At 42.4% G+C, this 20,287-nt stretch overlaps 1 protein-coding gene across 1 annotated transcript in view; it reads left to right on the forward strand.

The window, feature by feature from the left end:
* mlphb (melanophilin b) overlaps positions 1–18,658 on the forward strand; it is a 39,642-nt gene extending 20,984 nt beyond the window's left edge. The window contains 10 exon segments of the mRNA XM_030112251.1: positions 1,211–1,316; positions 2,502–2,740; positions 6,911–6,994; positions 11,167–11,205; positions 11,292–11,585; positions 12,760–12,909; positions 12,999–13,067; positions 13,428–13,476; positions 14,569–14,663; positions 17,310–18,658. Coding sequence (XP_029968111.1) covers positions 1,211–1,316; positions 2,502–2,740; positions 6,911–6,994; positions 11,167–11,205; positions 11,292–11,585; positions 12,760–12,909; positions 12,999–13,067; positions 13,428–13,476; positions 14,569–14,663; positions 17,310–17,336 — 1,152 coding nt within the window. The 3' untranslated portion in view covers positions 17,337–18,658.
* The last annotated feature ends 1,629 nt before the right edge of the window (positions 18,659–20,287 follow it).

Here is a 20,287-nt window from a genome sequence, read left to right on the forward strand (position 1 = left end):
ACTTTTGATTGTTAGGTGGACTGGGTGTGTCCACCGGTGTTTGGCTTCACTGGGATGTTTTAGCAAACAAGTGAGCAGAAAGAAGCGACTTCTCAGAGGAGATGTGGAAAGATCACTGCAAAGCAAGGAGGTTGAGACCCATTGGTTAAGATTAAAGACGAGAGGAACCCTGCCCTACCACACAGTTAGCTGGGCCTGGCTCCAGGATAAAGCAGCATAGAAATGGATGGGTCAAGTTTGTTACTTAGGTCATTTAAATTTCATTAAAATAGGAAGAACAAAGCAGGTCAGCATGTAACAGGTGAAAGAAAAGACACCAAAATGAACAGCATGCTCTCATGACCCTTAACTGTTTATCACTGTTAATCAGTGATAGTTTGATGGACATTAAAGCAGAAGACATGAGTGACGAACCCTAACAGTATGAAAACACACTGGTATCAGCTGACAGCTGAGCATTTCTGTCAATCAGCAGTGATCATGAGCAATCGAGTTAGTGATGTAAGGGAAACTGGACGAGCTTTAAAGGTCCTCTGCAGACATCTTAGTGCCTGCTAAAACACACACCGGGGGACTGGTGGAGTCCATGCCTCTCAAACCAGGCCGGGCTGACGTGGCGGGATGAGACATATCTTTAACCTTTCAAAAGTATATACTTCACATATTCAAGGCTCACTAAGGGAGTCTGGGTAAACTCGACCGCTTCCAAACCAGACGATCTGGCAGTAACATTTACTGTAAACACATAGAAGCACATTTTTGAAGTGGTGTCTCACATCATGATTTTTCAACCTTTTCAAACTGTAATTTCATTCTGATGATTGTGATTTCTAACACACTTTGCATGCTCTGTAATCTTATACTTGCTAAAACAGATTTAAAAACTTTTTTCATCAGCCATCTCAGCCAACTGAACTTTCTTAATCATAGCTTTCTGTTCTTATGAATCAGTGCAAGGATCACTATATGATTAAAATATGTTCCACTTTATGATTCTGCTGCAGTCTGTAGTTTCACCTCTTCACTCAAAAACACATAAACTTACAGTATGCTTTCTTATAGGGGGCACAGTACTTTCTTTGTATTTGTATTTTATATTTGTTGAACCTTGACCAAAAATAAACCATTTATTCATACATGTGGGTAACGGTTTAAAATTCATCTGAAGCTCAGAGAAATTGTGGAATTTACTTTATTTGTCTGTCTTCAGGGGAGAAGTGTTCAGGACATCCTGGTGGTGGATGTCGGCCGCAGAGGGTCTGTCTTCGCTGAGGCCGACAGGGCTGCAGCTTTTCTGGAGATGACCCCACAGCAAGGTGTGCCGTAAATACATGATATGCTTGTGGTTTGAAAAAAAAAAAGTGTTAAAAAAGCATGTGTGATTGTTTTTAAATGTACTTTTTTTTACATGATTTTTTATATTAAAATGTATTTATTTTATTATCAATTCCACAAATTAAACATTTCTGGAAAAAAATAACATATACATAGTCATCCATATGCTGTCCACCACTGAGTTTAAAGTAATTTTCCCTGGATGTACTTGTTTGCAGAAAATAATCTTTGCAATAAATTGTGAAACAACATAAAACAGAACAGTGAACATGTATATAAGATTAAGAAGAAGATTTTCATCACGATTTAAAGGAAAGAAAAGAAAAACAAAGGAAGAACAGAAAAGCACCAAAACTTTATAGCTTTAAACTGAGCTGTGAAATAGGTCCGCCTAATTTATATTATATCAATATCCTTCACACCTTTTTTAAATTTCTGTCGGTTTTGTGAATATGAGTAGTGCACGTCGACTCTTTTTCATAGTTCGGTTGGAGTTAGTGGGAGAAAGATGCTCTGTTGCCTACTTGGACTGTAATGCTTTGAGAAAGGGATGAATTATGATATTATAAGAAGTAGCGACAAAACAAGTGAGATAAATTTCCGTCATGCAGCACAACGCTCTTAAAAAAATAAACTTTTATCTGAGGCTGCCATGTGTGACAGCTAATGTGGCTCCAGGCTAATGCTAATGTTACCCCCAATGGAAAATCTCATAAGTTGCTGTCAGTCAGTTGCAGACAGTGAATATAGTGACAACACTATAACACTATAAGAACATTGTTGTTGTGAAGCACTTTGGGCTTTTAGTTGTAAATGTGCTCTATAAATAAATTTGATATTGACATTGACATTGACAACATTGTGCCTCACTGGAAACCTATTTATAGAGAGAGACAGCAGCTCTGCAACTCACCATCTGTTTTCATATGTATTATATTGATTTTATTTGACATTAAAAACAATTAAAGCCACTTTTAATTAGTCCTGTCATAATAAATTCAACATGTTCATTGTGACATTAAAAAGCATAACTTAAATAAAGCAAGCAGTTGCTGCCTCATCCAGACCTCATTGCTCCTTCATTGAAACAACTCTGAGGATGACAGACTGTAAACATTTTGAATCTTTTCTTATGTCCTCTCTCTCTCTCTTTCTCTTTTTCCAAGATTATCTTCTGCCTCCAGAGATCCGAACCTTCCCCCCTCGCTCCGGCTCGCGGCTCAGCCACTCCTCCTGTGGGAGCGGCGGACCTCGGGGTGGAGGCGGCCGGGGCAGCAGCACCTATCTGCCCGACGACTCCGATGACGAGGAGGATCGCTGTGTGTTTCCGCTCTACCAGTCTCACCTCGCCCTCTGCAGCCACACCTCCCAGGAGAGCCTGAACTCGGCGAACCCTCCACAGCAGGTCCTTAATTCATCTCAGACTGATAATCTTTGACATAAACCCCATGAAGTCCTTTGCACATCGCCGTACTGGCTCTGTGGCTGCTTAGGGACACACATCAGTTCTTTTAATGTCATACTTCAGTTTGTGTCTGGTAATCTGTGGTTCGAGGAAATCCACTGTGCACTTATGAGACATTAAGTCTAATTAGGAACTAAAAATGTTGCATCAGTACTTAACGAACTTCAGCCTTTTTACATAATGGAACCTCAATGCTGCACAGACAGTCTGATATCAATCAACTTCACTGAGGAGTCTGCAGCCCACATGGCCTCCCAGCATGGCTGAGGCCTTTCTCTGCAGTTTGCATGTCCCCCTAAAGCAGGGATGTCAAACTCGTGCCAGAAAGGGCCGAGTGGCTGCAGGTTTTCATTCCAACCAAGCAGGAGCACACCAGACTCCACTCATTTCATCAGGTCTTCAGTGTAGCTTGATGAAATGAGTGGAGTCTGGTGTGCTCCTGCTTGGTTGGAACGAAAACCTGCAGGAGCACACGGCCCTTTCTGGCACGAGTTTGACACCCCTGCCCTAAAGGGTATAGAATAGCATAGACTAGAATAGAATAGAATAGAATAGAATAGAATAGAATCGACTTTATTAATCTTACAGTGGAGAAATTTACGAGGGCAAGAGGATCGTAGAACACATGGGGGGGGCAAAAGTAATGAAAGGTGCAAATAAACAACAAGTAATAGTGCAAATTGTAGTAAGGATAGTAATATAAAAACTAAAACAAGGAAGATCTAACTGTGTGTACAACATAAATCATAAAAAATAACAGGAACTATAATATGTGCAATAAGTTTTTAGTGCAGCAGAGTGGACAGCAGAGCAGTGCAGGGCGTAGTGGATTGCGACTCTGGCCCTTCTTGTACAGAACGTTGGCGTTGTGGGACCAGTCCAGTTTATTGTTGAGGTTCAAACTGAAAGTCTACCGAGCAGTCATCCTCACCACCCTAATCTACGGCTCGGAAACCTGGACTGCGTACAGGCGACATGAAAAACAGCTTGATCGCTTTCACCTCAGATGCCTCAGAAACCTCCTCCACATCGGCTGGCAGGACAAACTCCCCAACACGGAAGTCCTGAAGCAGGCAAACCTCCCCAGCATCACCACCATCATGCGCAAGGCCCAACTCAGGTGGGCTGGCCACGTCACCCGGATGCCAGACGACCGCATTCCTAAGCAACTCCTCTATGGAGAACTCTGTCAGGGTAAACGCACAGTTGGGGGGCAGAGAAAACGGTACAAGGACAGCCTCAAGGTCTCGCTAAAAGACTTCAACATCAGCACTGAATCCTGGGAATCACTTGCACCCCACAAACCCGGCTGGCGCCAACTTATCAGCAAAGGAGCCAATGCAGCAGAGGAGCGCAGGACCCTCCAAGCCGAGCAGAAGAGAGCAGCACGCAAAGCCAAAGACACGAGTACCAACAGCACAGCGCCTACCCACTACTGTCCGACCTGTGGGCAAGGCTTCCTTGCCCGGATCGGCCTCATCAGCCACCTCCGGACACATCGTTAGCAGCTCCACCTCATAACAGATGTCATGGTCATCTTCGACTACGAAGGACGAACATATATATATTGTTGAGGTGAACACCCAGGTACCTGAAACTGTCCACTGTTTCAATGGAAATGGATCCTTTAAAGGTGCTGTAGGCAGGATTCCGCATCTCTGCCATCTTGCTTAAGGTTACCTAAGCAAGATGGCGATTTGACCCATCTAAGATGGCGATTTGAAACCCAGCACAGCCAATCCTGTCCTGTTTTCTCTGACATCATGCCCTTACGCAAGTTAAGCCCCTCCCACAAGAACGTGCGACAAACGCCCCTCGACCAATCATGGTTAGAGCCTCATGGGCTCTTCTGATTGGTCAAAGATACCTGGAGCGGTCGAGATTCCTTTTCAGCTCAGAACAGAGACAGATGGAAACGCTGCGCCCTCGCGGTAGTGCAATTATGCTACACTCCTAAAGGATTATCAATGGATACTCTAACATTTAATCCAAAGAAAACACAGAAAAATTAGCATTGACTAGCAAAATCCTGCCTACAGCACCTTTAATTCTTTGCTTATAAGATCAATTAATCAATCACTAAAAGTTCATTTACTGTATATATCTCTTTACACAACCCAGGTTGTGGCCAAAGTGCTTCACACAGAGACGCAGGCAAATATCTTAAAAACAACATAGTAACTTAAAACAGATTATGTAGACTATGTCTAAAGGAATAAGTAACTGAAAGAACCTTGCTCTGACACCTCAATCAATTTGTTCTTGTTTTTTGTTTTTTTTTAAGATAAACTTGGGTTTATTCAGTGGGCTGATTAACTTGGCGTGGGAGAAGGATACAGGAGGAGAAATCTGAATTATGCTTTCCAGTGACTGTGACTGCCATTATCAAGTAAACAGACCCCAAAAATGCAACAAAAAATTTGTTCATTTTAACACTGAAAAGGTGTAAACAGGGCCTGAGAAGATGAAGCCTGTGCCTTACAGCTGTGAGGCTGAGGTAAGAAAAGTCATCTTGCAACCATGAAAGCTCAGCTCTGAGATCACTGCAACACAAAACGTTGCAATTTGTTATTAATTATAGAGGCAACAAAAGATGGGGAAATAAACAATACTGTTCTGATCATAAACTTGCCCTGCCTGAGCTGTGTGAAAGAGAAGTTCGGACCGGTCTGTCATCGCTCTTTGTTTAAACGAACGCTTAAAGTAATTACTTTTGGGGTCACGTTGGAGGAATCTTTCTAGAAGAAATGAGATTTCCTTTTACTGTCAAGATCTCTTCCAGCAGCTGTAACAGACCGACACACAGTCAGGTCCATGCGGCTGACATGATGAGTGACGTATGGGAGACAGCTGCGAGATCAGAAGGAGGTTACATACATACATTAGATCACGGTCTATTTATGTGGAGGGATCACAGCAACTGTTGTCCACGAGGCGCAGATAGAAAACACATTTTGTTTACCATTAGCTTTGCTGACTTTGAGGAGGCTGTGGTCGTGACAGCTGTCAGGAATCAATAAGTCTGCGCGTGTCCTCATGTGTCCTTTGCTGTGGGGTCTTTGAGTTGATTCACAGTTAAGGAGTTTAAACCAAAGAGTGACTGGACCGTTGGTTTTCAGTGCCAGTGGAAAGCTGACTTTCTCATTTATACCTTTGGTATCTGAGGTCACAGGGAATTAGCATCACAGCTGGGCAGCACACTGAAGGAAGACGGAAACGGGATCCATGGGAAAACATGCAGCTCGAACATCAAAAACAGGGCAGACGTCTCTGATTGGCCGCCGGCTGCACGCCTCCACAGACCACTGCTGCTCACCCAGCACAAGGCTGTTACGTAGCTTTCCATTTGATGTTGATTTGAAAGCCACTCCAGTCAGAAACAGACAAGGGTGACGTCAGTAATCTGATTATTCAGGCATCAGAGATGAATCAACAAGCACTACTAATGTACAGGCCTTTCTACATTTTCCGTACAGAATTGAATAAAAACTCTGGATGAAAGAAAACGAAGCGTAACAGATGTGGATGTTCTCAAACATTGTACAAGGACTCGCTGAGTGGTGTGATGACAACTGTGACTCATAATCTATGTAATCCACAGCCACCCATCTCTGCTGTGAAGTTCTGGACTCTGCATCCCTTTTTATAGGAAACTGATTCAAATTAATTAAAATTGGATGGCTCAACTTTCTTATTGGAGAATACTCCAGTTTTTTTAAGCAAATGAAACAATACCATATTTGATGAAAACTTAAACACAATCCACCAGATTTTATGTTGTATGGGTTGAAAAAGAGTGTTGGTGTCTCATAATCTTTTATTTGCAAAGAAAAGAGGATTTATTATAACTTTTTCTTTGAGGGACAGACATCGGAGATGGATCAGATGACCATCTGCATGACTTCCTCACCTGAATATCTCTCTGAAAATATTATTGTATTATCATCTATTACGATGAAGATATTACCTATGTTTGAAGTCAAGCTTTAATCTTTTAAAATATTTCAGTGTGAGTGAACGTGGAGTCATGTGGCATGGTCGGGGAAGTGACTAAACATCTTGTTTGGGCATTGATATTATATGATGAGTTGTTTCTCTGTCTCCATCCAGATAACCGACCTGGACAGGCGCATGTCAGCCATCGAGACACTCCTGAACCGTATTGAACAGAAGGTCTCCACAAGTCATAACCAGGTAAGTCTGATCAGTGTTTCCAAAGGGAGGTCAACAGAGCGTCATTATCTCGACTCCATCCAGCTGTTGCAGAAAGAGATCTCGGGGATTACATGAAAAGACGCATGAAGCCAAAACCAGTACAAGAGCTGGCAGGATCGTGTTTATATGTACCATGGCGTACCACAGCAACAGAGGCTCCTGACATCTTAAAATTTACAGCTCATGATTATTTCTTACTTAAATACACATATTGGAACATGTTTCCAAGTGTGACTTTATGTGAACAACATGACAGATCCTATAAATATATTTCAGCTGTCTGCAGCCACTATTCCTGCTCTGTTTCAGTGTGTTTTGTCTGGTTCTTTAAATTTTGATATGTGAACAAAGCTATCTCCTATCAAAATACGGCAGGGCGGTTGTATTACATGCATTATGTGCTCTCATGTCTTCATTATTTCTTACTGACCTGGTGCCGTCAAATGAGCCACAGTAAAACGTGTGTAAGCATGGGCCTTGAACATAAATAGCAGTAAACCTTCTGACTGCAGATGTGTAAAATGAGCTGCACTGTAGCTGCAATCTGTCAGATCTACTGTAGCAGAACAAACATCTGATCTTGCTGCTTTATCAAAGGTTGACCCTTCCCAGATATCCCTCAGCCTTTACGTGGATTTACTTAATATGCTATTTAATTAGAGCATGGCCATTAAAGTGTTCCAGGGCATAAAGAGCCACTTCGAGTTTGCAATTACGTCGCTGATATTTTATGAACTGAATAGGACGTACAATGCAACAATTCAGACCACAGGTCTGAAAGTTAAACAGAAATTTAATGGCAAAATGCAAGCTAATCCAAAAAAACAAGCTTCAAAGGCAAGGGACTGTTAAAAAGCAGGGCTGGAGATGTGACCTGAAGCACGGGAGACAGCGGTCAGGAACAAAGCTGACAAAGAAGCAAAAGCAGACAGCAAAAAAATATTCCAGAATCTTCATGGACAAAGCTGTTACCACTGAGAAACAGATGATCTGAGGATCACTGGAGACAGAGCAGGATGGATGAATGGCGGAGGGGGAGCGGCCGGCCATGCCCTGCAGCAAGAGAGAAACAGAGGGAAGAAAGACAAGAGACGCTATTGACAGTGGAAAACACCAGAAAGAAGAGGAAAGAGGGACGGGACGACCTATACCCACACAGACGGGAAGCTGCAGCAATTATCAGATTAAATGCTGAATATTTCATATTTTTGATGATTTTCCTGTGATATTTATTAATTATTCTACGGTTATAGTTTATCAAGTTATCACTTCTGGTTGAGTTGAGCATATCTCGACATAAATCCTCCATCACTTGGATTAGCAGTGCTAACTTCTTATTCCCGTTAGCCATGTAGGCATAAACTGCTATTGGTGCATTTCTCCAGCAACTGCTTCCTGACTGGATCAGCTGAAAGTGTTTATATGTCAGGGTGGCGTTCACAGACTGTTGCTGCCCCCAGTGGACACAGAAACCATTGTTCATTAAATAGTAACAGCTGGTTAATGGTAATTATATTTCTGGCAATGCTTTTAGGAAAATATGTGTAACTTGTGTTCCGAGCACTGTTTTTTTTTCCTTCCCAGCCTTGTGATCTTCTGGCTGCAGCTCATTGTTGTTTCAGCCTCATAATAAACACAGTTACTCGTATTTCACCGTCGTCTCAACACCAGCAGTGTCTTATGTGGGTTTGGTGTTTTTAATTTGAATGTGAGTCCCTAAATCCACACCCGTACTGTCAGAGATTAGGCCAGCCCACAAAAACAGCAAACCCTAAACGAACACAGAGCTCAGGCTCGCCTGGTAATTAGCGACTCCCCCACTTCAAATGAGAGTAATATCAGGGAGTCTCCATGTTTTCCGCTCTCTTGCGGCAAAGCAGTTGACATGTAGCACATGTTTCATTAATGTGGACAGAGGTCACAGGAGGGCTCAGGGGTTTGTCTGCTCTCAGTTTGGTGAGATCAGATTAGATTCCAGCCAATAGAAGCCAAGAGAAACCTTCTATAATCTGAAGCACACTTGAATAACTGCCCAGTCCTTTTCATTTTTGTAGTCTTTTGCATTTATGTATTCATTTGAGTCGGTGTCTTTCTGCCAGTGTTAGACTTCACTTTCCTGTTTTGGCAAATCGTCGATTAGAGAAGGGAACATCTAGAATGTCTTCAATCAAAAACAACACTGACCACTGACCTCTGCCAGTTCAGTTTGGACCTCGTTTGTAGCCGTCTTCTACTCCTGTTTCCTCTCATCTCTTTCATGCTTTGGACCACTGAGCTAAAAGCAGGGTGGCAATAAGATGCAAGTTTTCTCTCTCAATTTCATTTCAGTCCTTTTCATGTGGAGTTTGCATGTTTTCCCTGTGTGCCTGCATGAGCTCCTGCTGGCCGTGTGATGAACTGTTGATCTGTCAGTCATATAGAATGACATTGGGTGAAAGTGACATTGGGTGAAAGGGTGGGGAAACTCTCTGGATTGCAGGAGGAAGCTGGAGCAGCCACACACCTGTGAATTCCACCCAGACTGGAAGGTGTTCTCACTCTGTAACAGTGGAAGTCTATTTAAATCCATTGCCAGATAACCTTTCCTGTGAAGACCTTTTAAGGCTCTTGGCTTGTTGACAGCTCACATTTAAACACTAAAGGCAGAAGCAGAGTGTAAATGTCAGAGGTTTAAATAAAACGGGTCCCACCTGTCACTCCTGAACTGTTTGAATCATTGACATCTCACCATGAAGTCCTCCTTTTAGGCCCTGGTTCCACGGCTGTGTTTCAAGAGAAAACACATCTTTTTTGCATTTTCGTTCCAGAAAGATTACACCTTTACACGCCAACATTTTTAAAACAATGTCTGATTACATGACTATGGCAGAAAAACTGAAAACAATTTAGTTTGCATGCCAGACCACAAGTTGGCGCCGTTGGTTGTTTTTGCAATTAAATCATGCATGACAGCCTAGAGGCAAACATTTTGTTTGTCATTCAAACCACACATGTGCAGAAGAGCTGTGCAGTTGCGGTGCTTCTGCTGAGTGTTTCCGGAAAGTGTGCATTATTGAAAACTTACACCTTGGGAACTGTTTTGAAAAAGTAGGTTTTTGCAGGGGCTCTCAGCACAGCTGTTGTGTACATGGATTTCCAAAATGCGACCAATTTTTTCGGATGCCGTCACTCAAACATTATGTCCACTTTGTTTCACAAGCCTAACATGAAAGTGACAACAGTGAGTGTCGGTGTGCTTGTACCCTGAATTCACTCATTCATTCAGCTTGGATCAGCCCGAGCCCCGTATGGATGATCGACGATTGGATGTTTGAAAAGTTCAAATGTCTGATGACATTTGGGCGTACTTAACTGTTTGTATCAAGTGTTTAACTTTATAGTTTCTGTGTTGAGTTAAAGTTGGCAAAATGGCTTTTCATGGAGTGCACGCACAGGTTAAGACAAAAAGAAAAACTAGCAGACTCAACAGAAAATACAGCAAACTAAATATTTGGAAAACGCCAAACAACAAGCAGGAGCAGAAAACTGAGAACTGAATAAACTGACAGCCCCGACTTCAACAAAAGTCTGAAATGGCTCATGAACCTGGATAGTCATCAAGTCATCAGCAAAAATGGAAAGATAATAAAAAGTAGGATTATCAAACAGGCTTCAGATGAATTCAAGATGGTGGGAAAGAAGAAAGTGTCACTATGATCTGCATGAGTGTTTGACCAGTATCCTGCACGAATAGATGGGACCAGTAAAAACTGTGAAAATGAGCTACAGGATTGGAGTCTATTCACGAAAATCTTTGATTCTGACCTGATCGCAGACGCTCGTGTGTTTGTACTGCTGGAAATACTTGCCAGTGAGTAAGAGCCTTCTAACTATGTGCAAAACCGCAACGTTTCTGCCTCCTTTTCAACATGTGAAGTAAACTAAACCCTGTTCCCAAGTCACTGAGCAATTACAGCTTCTGGAAAGGGTTTCGTAAACATTTTGGGCCAGTCCAACGATAGATGTGTTATTTCAGACTTTAATAGACAATAAACAGTACAAAGCCGGCAGGAAATGAGAACAAAGACAAAGACTTTGCTCAAATGCATCATCATGCTGTGATGTCTGCGGCAGAAACACCTCACTGTGGTCTGTTTGTCTTTGAACTCCAGGAAAACCATCAGCATCTGGTGATTCCCATCAAGTCAACGGTGATGTACATCCAAAGAATTAACCTTTATGATTAGCGCTGCACAGCATATTAAGACTGATGTGTTCCTTCCTCCGCTCCGTCCAGACTTCCGTGAGTCCAAGCAGCAGCTCTCCTCTTCCTCCGCTGGAGGACGTGGACCTGGAGGAGCTACAGCTCAGGCAGAAGCTGCACGAGCTGACGGACAACATCAGCGACCACAGCCTGACCTCCGACGAGGACGAGCCCCGCCGCCCGCTCTCCTCACAGGAGAATCCAGGGTGGAGAAGCCCGGCGCTGGAGTCGATGCGCTCCAGGATCCCCAGCAGGCCTTCGTCCAGGACCAGCATCATGGTTTCCAGACCGGAGGAGGAGCTTGCTCAGCAGGCTGACTCTCAGAAGGTAGAGCGATGAACTCTATTCACACAAAAGGGTTCATGCCTGAGCTGTTTGTTTACCGGCAGAAAAGTTAATCAGAGACACACACACACTGAACATCTGGCTCGCTGCACATTTGATGCTCTAAAAACAGCCTGGTTCATGAAAGTCCATCCAGCTCCCCTGGAATCCAGCTCCGGCACAACCGACTCGTAAATCAAGTCAGTCCACCAAAGAGTTTATTTTTCCTTTGCAGCCGTCCCCCAGATTTTCTGAAACACGGGAAGGATCACAGAAATTAGTCATTCTTAGCTGATTTTCTAAGTTGCCTGAATTGTTTTCTCTGCCAGTTCATTCAGTTTAAGTCCCAAAGCAACACTGAGCTGAGATATCAGGTATTTTACTCCAAGCTGCTGCTGCAGTGATGGCTCATATCTGCTTTAAAATCAGGATTCATCCATTTACATGAGTTTCCTAAATATGAAACAGTGATCATCAACTCTAAAACTACCAAATCCCAGGAGAATTTGGACTGGGAGTCATGACACTCTGGAAGAAAACACTGTATTTCAGAAAAATTACAATGTTTTCAGGGGCTCCGAGCTCTGAGTTTGTAAAACAAACACCCAAATCACAACCGTAATTCTCCATTTTTACTTCAAAACGTTGTTATGTAAACAGCCTGAAAGTAGATTCATGATTCTGAACATTTCAAAATAACACTCCTGTTCCACAGCAACATGGACTCCAAACTGCAGCAATCTCTTCAATAGAAACCTTTCTTGTGGCAGTCTTAAAATACTCTGCATCCGAGAAACACTTTCCAGAAAACAAGGCAAACTAAAAGAATTGCAGTTGAAGATGAGAGGAAATGGTATGTAGGTGTAAGAGGAGGCGCGGAAGGGAAAATATTGTTCCAGAGAATGAAACCCAGACTGGACCGCTGCACCAAATGAACTGCAAAAAGCAGAACTTCACCCCACAAACACTCTCTTGTCTGGATTTACATCTCTTTCTAAGTTTCAGTTTGACTGTCAGGTCGATCAGCCTTTATAAAAGGTTTTAAATACCAAAAATGAGCCAACTGACTGTCAAGGACTTTCTGCCAACTTACATGAATATTGTGTGTGTGCTCTGGTGTGTGCTGCTTGTTTCTGAATGAATTTCCTGAGACAGATGAACTCTCCTCTCTCCGCAGGGCCTCCCGTCGTCCGACAGCCCGGAGAAGAAAGGTCTCTTGATGGACGACGGCTCGAAAACCAGCTTCAGAGGCTCCACGGCCCTGCTGGTGGAGCTGGAGGGCCAGGTGGCTCAGGCAGCCGCCAACGTGCAGAATGCACAGAGCGAGGTAGAGTGAGCGTCAGCAGCCGCAGCACGGTTTGCGAACTCCTGATGATCAAACTGAAATCCAACAGTTTCCTTCCTGTCTGTCTGAAGGTGTCTTTCTTGGAGGACAGGATTGCTGCCCTGAACGCTGCCGGCATGCCTGTGGATAAAAGACGGAGGGTAATACTGGCTCATTCATAACTGTGGCGTAATACGTTTCTCACTGTTTCACTATATCGTATTTTAGTGTGAAGAAATTTCTGTTTGTTCAAAGATGAAATCATTTAGTGAGTAACAGAATCAAGCTGTGGGCTGATTTAATCCTCCAGCTTCACTCACTATTGTGACTCAGTGGTTTTGGATCTCAGCTTGTTGGCTAAACCCTCTCTGATTCCAATCATCTAATCGAATCACTCTTATCTCCAACACACTTCAGACGTCTATAACTGTTTTATAAAGCACCAGTGTGCCCAGTATAATCTAAACCATTCATTTTCCCCACATGTCTTTTAATCTGCGTCCTGTTTTTGTATCTTCCAGTCAGCAATCCCGATCCAAGCCAGGAGACTCTCCCACAACTTTCCCACAAGTAAGCAGAGCGTTTTCTGCCCCTGAGCTCCATCCCCAGGGCCTCCCTGCTGACTCCCAGCATCTTCACCTCATTAAACCCCGGGAACACCATGATCTCCTTCACAAACCAGTCCACACACACTCTGATTCTCAACATGGAGCGCATATCTAGCTCTCTGTGAGTTTAGAAAAAGGCAATTTCAATAAAGATTTTTTTATGTAACAAATTCTTTTGATTCTGAGACCAAAAGCGAATTTAAAATCAGGGCCTAATGTGGACCGTACCCTCTGCGAGTGTTTACAATCAACAGGGAATGACGCATTTCTGGAGTATTTCCCCTTTATACTCTAAGGATGCACTGATACCCTTTTTAAAGGACGAGTACAACATTTAGCAGCTTGCCATAACCAACTACCAGTACTAGTACTTAAAATTAAATGCCATTAATTCCAGTTAACACAAAACCCAAAGGGAATATGTTGCAGTGAAACACCTCCTTACGCCTTTGAATTGATGCAATGCACATCTCAGACAATGTGAAGTCTTCAGCATACTTCTGTCTGCACACTGCACTATGCATGCTGTAGTCTGTAGACCGAGGCTCTGAATACGCCGAGCAGATTCACTCGATTCTTGTATCGATGCATCCCTAACCAAAACCAGATTTGACGATTGCATTTCTATTTGGTTAGATGTTTTTTTTTTTTTTAAAGTGTCAACTAAAACTCTTAAACTGTTTTACTTTCCAGTTTATTTCCTGAGCAAAACGTAACTCAGCTTTGTGTGACATTATTATTTCCTAACTGTCATCAGTGTGTAAATAAAGTAGCATCCTTTATACAGTGATACCGTGACACGCTGCGATGAAGCTGCCTGAAGTCCAAATATGCATTTGTTTTCATAAAGATGTATTTTAGAAAAAAATGAGTCAATTGATCTAGGATGACTTTTGTAGTTACAGCAATACACATTTCAAGAAGCTGTCATTCTTTCTTCAAGCCAAGAATGACGTTGCAATGTTAAGAGTTGTGAAAGAATTCCTCAGGAACGTGCAGATGACCTTGTCAAATGAAGAGATGTAGCAGGGTTTGTGCTGCTGTATGTTTCCAGGCCAGGTGGACAGGTTTGTGAGGAACTCCCTCAACAGGGGCTCCTTGACACAGAGGAATCCGCTGGCAAAGCCCAACACCAGGGCTACCTGTGCGGTATGAGCCCGCTTTACCTCGCTGGGGGCCGTGAGAGTTCACCTCCACAGTTGCATTACTGTTGATTTGGAAAAAGAAAGCAACACAGTGTGTCTGGACATCCTGAAAGTTTTCAGTATTTGACTGACCAAAGTTGTACTTATTTCATTATTTATAGCCTGAAAACCATATCTAACTGTGTATTATTCCTGTGTTTGTGTAAGAGATCATGAACTCTCCTTGAGTTCTGCAAGGTGATCAGTTATTTCAGAAACTCGACCAAAAATCTGCAGATTGTCTTTTTTTCCATGGTGTGACAGATCTCTCATATTTGGTGACATTAACAAAGAAAAGAGCAAGAAGCAAGTTTCAAAGGGAAAAAAGACTGAGTTTAAAGTCTAAAAGTTTAAAGCATAAGTGTAATGTTTTGTCTCATTTTCCAATCATTCTCAAATCCAACACTCAAAAGCAAGAAAGTCCAAGATATCAAATGAGTCCTTTTCATTGAAGACGAAACTTTCATTAATCTCAAATGTGGTAGTTTTGTACAATTTGATCCCAGAATTAACCAAACCTGAACACCAGATAAGCTATCTGTGTGACTCCTGCTGCAGAATCAGTGAAAGTCTCACACAGTTCAAAAACAAAGGATTAAATCTTTACTGAATCCAGCAGCAGGATTCTGTTGAACACAAGACCCACAATCCAATTCTAATACGCTAAAGAGTGAGCTGGAGGGAGTTTCTGGATACTAGCTGTGCTCTGTCACCGGTGGATTAGCAGATTAGAGCTGATTTGGCCTGAAAGCTTTGGGCTTTTGAGCTGCGGTGCAGATCCAGATTTTAGCAAAAACAAGCCAAAAGTGGCTCCAGTCTTCTCACTGGCTTTCAGGAAAACTCGATAAAAGTGAAAAAACGGAAGCCGTTACTTTCCAGATGTAATGACAGAGGTGAACTCTTCACGCTGGGCTTTAGCTTCTACTCTGGTGGATCTGCTGAAGGTTGAAATCAGATTGGTTTTTTTGTTTTTTGTTTTTTGTTTTTTTTTGCTGCTTCTCTTTCACTCAGATCAGTCTCTCCAAGCTAACTGATGGTCTAATTATGAGGATGCATGATACCACTGTATTATCACAGCTGGATTAACTAAGTTTTAACTACAATATGAGAGACGGAAGCAGCTGCGGTGTCCAGCCTGTCCTCTCAGTTTGCTTTTTACTCGCTGTTACTCATGAGCTTCGGCGTTTGCTGTGATTCCTGTTTAATGAACCGTTACAAGTAATAGCTGCTTCTTTCATTCTGATCAGCATACAGACAGACCAGATACTGGAGCTGCTCTCTGCACCATGTTGTGCTGAAAGGTTTTATTAAATTACCTTTTCTTCACCATTTTTTAATTCGATCGCTAATAGCATTGTGAGTTCACATACTCAACATAGTTTGTTCACGTTCTGTTGATGGATTAAGTCTGTTTTCAATTGTTAAAGCTGAAAAAAATCACATATTGTGCCTTAAATCCAGCTGATGACTATTGATGTTAAATACACTTTCAACTCAAACTGGATGTTCATTCAAATGTCTCTGCTGGTAATCATGCATCCTTAGCTAATATTTTAGCTTGATTTAGATGCTAAAGCTGATCAAACTTCTCATTTAATTCTCTGGAAAAGGTAAGAAGATGATTTTTTATATATCAGGAACAGTTTTCATGTACATGCTGTGGTCTTTTTTTGTTTAATCCCTGCTTAAAACTGCTGTAAGTAAAAATTAGATGTCTCTTTGTGCTCAATCCAGCTGAAAACAGTGTGTGTCTGTGTGAGCTTGTGTGTGCATGTTCACAATGTTAATTTCACCATCCTAATTAAATTAAATAATCCAATTCCTTTTTTTTTTTTATTAGGTTTTCCTATTAAAAAAAAATAAAAAATTGTAAGAAAAAAACTAATTGGCTGGAATTAGGTTTGGTGCCCGTCACTTTGAGAACTACTGCTTAAATAGTCCAACTTATTTATTTTCCAGGTTGAAAAAGACAGAATTGGAAAACAGATTTTTTTATTTTTTTTTTTGGCATTTTTCAGTTTTTTGTGTTTATAAATGTAAAAAAATCAGCTTTATCAGATCGTCTCTGAAATGTTTAATGAATGATTCCTGAGCTATCACTCTTTTAGAGGACACTCCTTAAAACGTGTTTTAGTGTTGTTTAAGTCTTTCATGTTTTACTTTATTGTAGTTTTTTAACAATTTAAATGACCAAATGTTATTTTCAGTGAATGAATCCCTTGATAAGTGACCGAGTAGCCTTACTGCCACTGCAGCAGCACAGAAAACTTTCCCTGTTCTTCCACTGTGCCGTCGTCCTGAAGCGATCACCTTCAGAATCGCCTGATGTGAGAATAAACACATGCTGATCCACTGTCAACACTCCTACTGTGACTCATCAAGATCGACAGGTTTCTCAGTGTTAGCCTGCACTGCCTCCTCTTCCTGTTCTCTGATCAGACGTTTCACTTGCTAATCACTGATTCTATTAACCTAATCAAAGACCGCACTTCGCTGATGATGTTGATTATAACTTGCAATGCCTGATGCCTGTGTGTGTGTGTGTGTGTGTGTGTGTGTGTGTGTGTGTGTGTGTGTGTGTGTGTGTGTGTGTGTGTGTGTCTTCTTGCAGAAGCCGGTAATGACGCAGGGCTCCTGAGGAGGAGGCTGAGTATTGTGTGACCGCCGAGTACTTTCTTGTGATCATGTTTATTAGCTTAAACAGTTTGTGTCACACTGGAAGTTCACTCAAACTTTTCTTTTTCATATCAATGCTGTTTTAATGTTTTCAAATTATATTCAATTATATGACTTGACTGGAAAAAAATTATCTATCAAATATATCACATAAGGTCCATAAAGAATGTATTAAAGTTTTGATTTCCTGACAGTAAGGTGCATCTATTTAGTTAAATGTTCATCAGTGAGAAGAAAAACGTCACATGAATTCTGTTCTTTAAATCGTTCTGTCTTATCTGATGCTTTTTAAAGTTTGGTATCGCTCTCTTGGTGCATGTTTTAGATTTGCTGTTCTGTCATTTTGGGCAGGTTGGTGATTTTATTGTAAAATTCAAGTGATGTTCTGTTGCAAGTCCACTTCGAATGAGCCATATTAATGATAAATCTCATGTTTTTAACAGATAATGGGTTGCGTGGACCACTATGACCTTCTCCTATCTACAAAATATACTGTACACCTAGAAAACTGCAAATCACAGGTGTCAAAATGCTTAAAACAATATCCCTCTTTTGCTCCAGTGATTTAGTTTTATAGAAATCAGGATTTGGCTGAAATGCATACGTTACTTCACTTTTCTCTACATGTTCGGTCTGTGGGTTTTAGAGACTAAATTCATCAGTCAGAGTGCTCGGATTGCACCAATACTTTTCAAAGGACAAGTACAAGTTCTTATGCTAACTTTTTAGCTACTTGCGGACAATGGGTACTGATACAAATGCATGTTGTATTAAATTGTGAAGCACAATGTCATGTAATCCTCGCAATTTGTATCAGAGATCTTTTACGAAAATGAGGACGATCACCTGATATTTCACACAGGTACCGGTGCATCTCTAATAATATCCAGGCTCATCCAGGCTCAACTAAATTCAATACATATTCAGACAGTAATTCTTGTACACTTTGACTTTTGACTTTGACTTTTTTATTTTTTCACACATCATAACATAACATAAAATACAGTACATGCTGCATAAAGATATTATAGTAATTTGATGTATGAAGGGGTCACCCCAAAAAGCTACACTGGCATTAACTAAAATGTACTACATCCATGTAATCAATGGTTGTATAATTACAGCTTGTAGAAAGTGTTATCTCACTGCTTTTTTGAATATGCATCTAAACCTGGTAAAAAACATGCCTGTATTGTTTTACACCATAAATAATTCTAACATTGTTTATGTATCACATATATTGTGGATTTTTTTTTTTGTTGAATAAATTGAACACATCCAGTCATCAAAACTGACAGATTCTGATGTTTTCTTTCGTATTTTTTTCAAGTTTAAGGACGATCACTGTGCACCACTTTGTCTTTGTTCTCCACACCTCAAACGCTTTCCTTACAATTTAGTGTTATTTTATTTACATGAAATCAATCTCAATACAGTCACAACCCTGAACATAATGTGGTTAAGACCAGTTGAACATCAGAACTCAAACAGAACCAGATTGTTGGGAGCTTTTCTGCCTTTAACTTCTAAATCTAGTTTTAAAGGGCAACTCCGTTTTTTTGACAGCTGGACCTTATTTATCGGTGTGTGCATGCTCATATACTCACTCAGACAAACACCGTGCAGTTCGGAGTCCTTCAGAAGTTATTTAGATCCAACCGATTTAGCGGGGGCCACGGCAGGGGAGCTTCAGCGCGGGACATAATCTCTGCAAAATCGCTCATTTCGGCTGTATTTTTTCATCCATAGCCAGTGTTATCATAAAGTCAGCTCGTCTACCGTCTTCAGGTGGGTCAGCTGACCCACCTGACGACGGTCAGACGGCCAGGGGCGGCCGGCACGTGTGTCCGGTCGCCTGTTTGCGGAGCCGGGCCTGGAGGCTAGGCCGCTGGGTCGGGGGAACCGTCCGAAACGGCGGCGGCGCTGGGCGCCGTGCCGGGCGGGGTGGCCCCGGGTTGCCTTTTGGTCCGGGGTTGGATGCTCAAAGCTCTGCTCTGATGGGATCTGCTCCACTTAGCTCTTCTCTGACACCGTGCTAACTTAGCCACAATTAGCTCAGATGCTAATCTCCCGTCAGCCGGCCCGCACACAGCGCTCCTCGCCCGGCTTGGAGACCTCCAGAGACTCTTGGTGAAGAGACACTTCCAGGAGCGCCCCGGGGTTGGATGCTCAAAGCTCTGCTCTGCGCTGCTCTGATGGGATTTGCTGCGCTTCGCTCTTCTCTGACACCGTGCTAACTTAGCCACAATAACCTCGGATGGGAACGTCGCGGAGCTCCTCTCCGCCTCCGTAGTTATGCGGCGGGTCCCAACGCGCTCCGCGGCCGGCACGGAGTGCGTCTCCGCCCGGGAGCAGAGATCCGGAGCTCTCCTGTCAGCCTCCGTGGAGCAGCTCCAGGCCGTTTACCCAATCGGCCCCAACTCGGCCCCTGGAAGTCAGGCACCCAGGCGCCGTGACAGCCGAGGCTGACTCAAAGTGCTTCTCTGCTGAGGAGAGGAGCTCCAACGTTCCCATCCGAGCTAATTGTGGCTAAGTTAGCGAAAACTGTCAGCTGACCCACCTGAAGACGGTAGACGAGCTGACTTTATGATAACACTGGTGATGGATGAAAAAATATAGCCGAAATGAGCGATTTTGCAGAGATTATGTCCCGCGCTGAAGCTCCCCTGCCGTGGCCCCCGCTAAATTGGTTGGATCTAAATAACTTCTGAAGGACTCCGAGCTGCAAAATGTTTGTCTGAGTGAGTATATGAACATGCACACACCGATAAATAAGGTCCAGCTGTCAAAAAAACGGAGTTGCCCTTTAAGCATCACACTCGATGGAGATACACTTGATTACAGTGTAGACCTACGGAGACGGTCAAACTGTGTCATTGACTGGTGTCGTCTGGTTGTGCCCAACCTTTTCAT

The sequence above is a fragment of the Salarias fasciatus genome, chromosome 16, assembly GCF_902148845.1.
Source record: "Salarias fasciatus chromosome 16, fSalaFa1.1, whole genome shotgun sequence".
NCBI lineage: Eukaryota > Metazoa > Chordata > Actinopteri > Blenniiformes > Blenniidae > Salarias > Salarias fasciatus.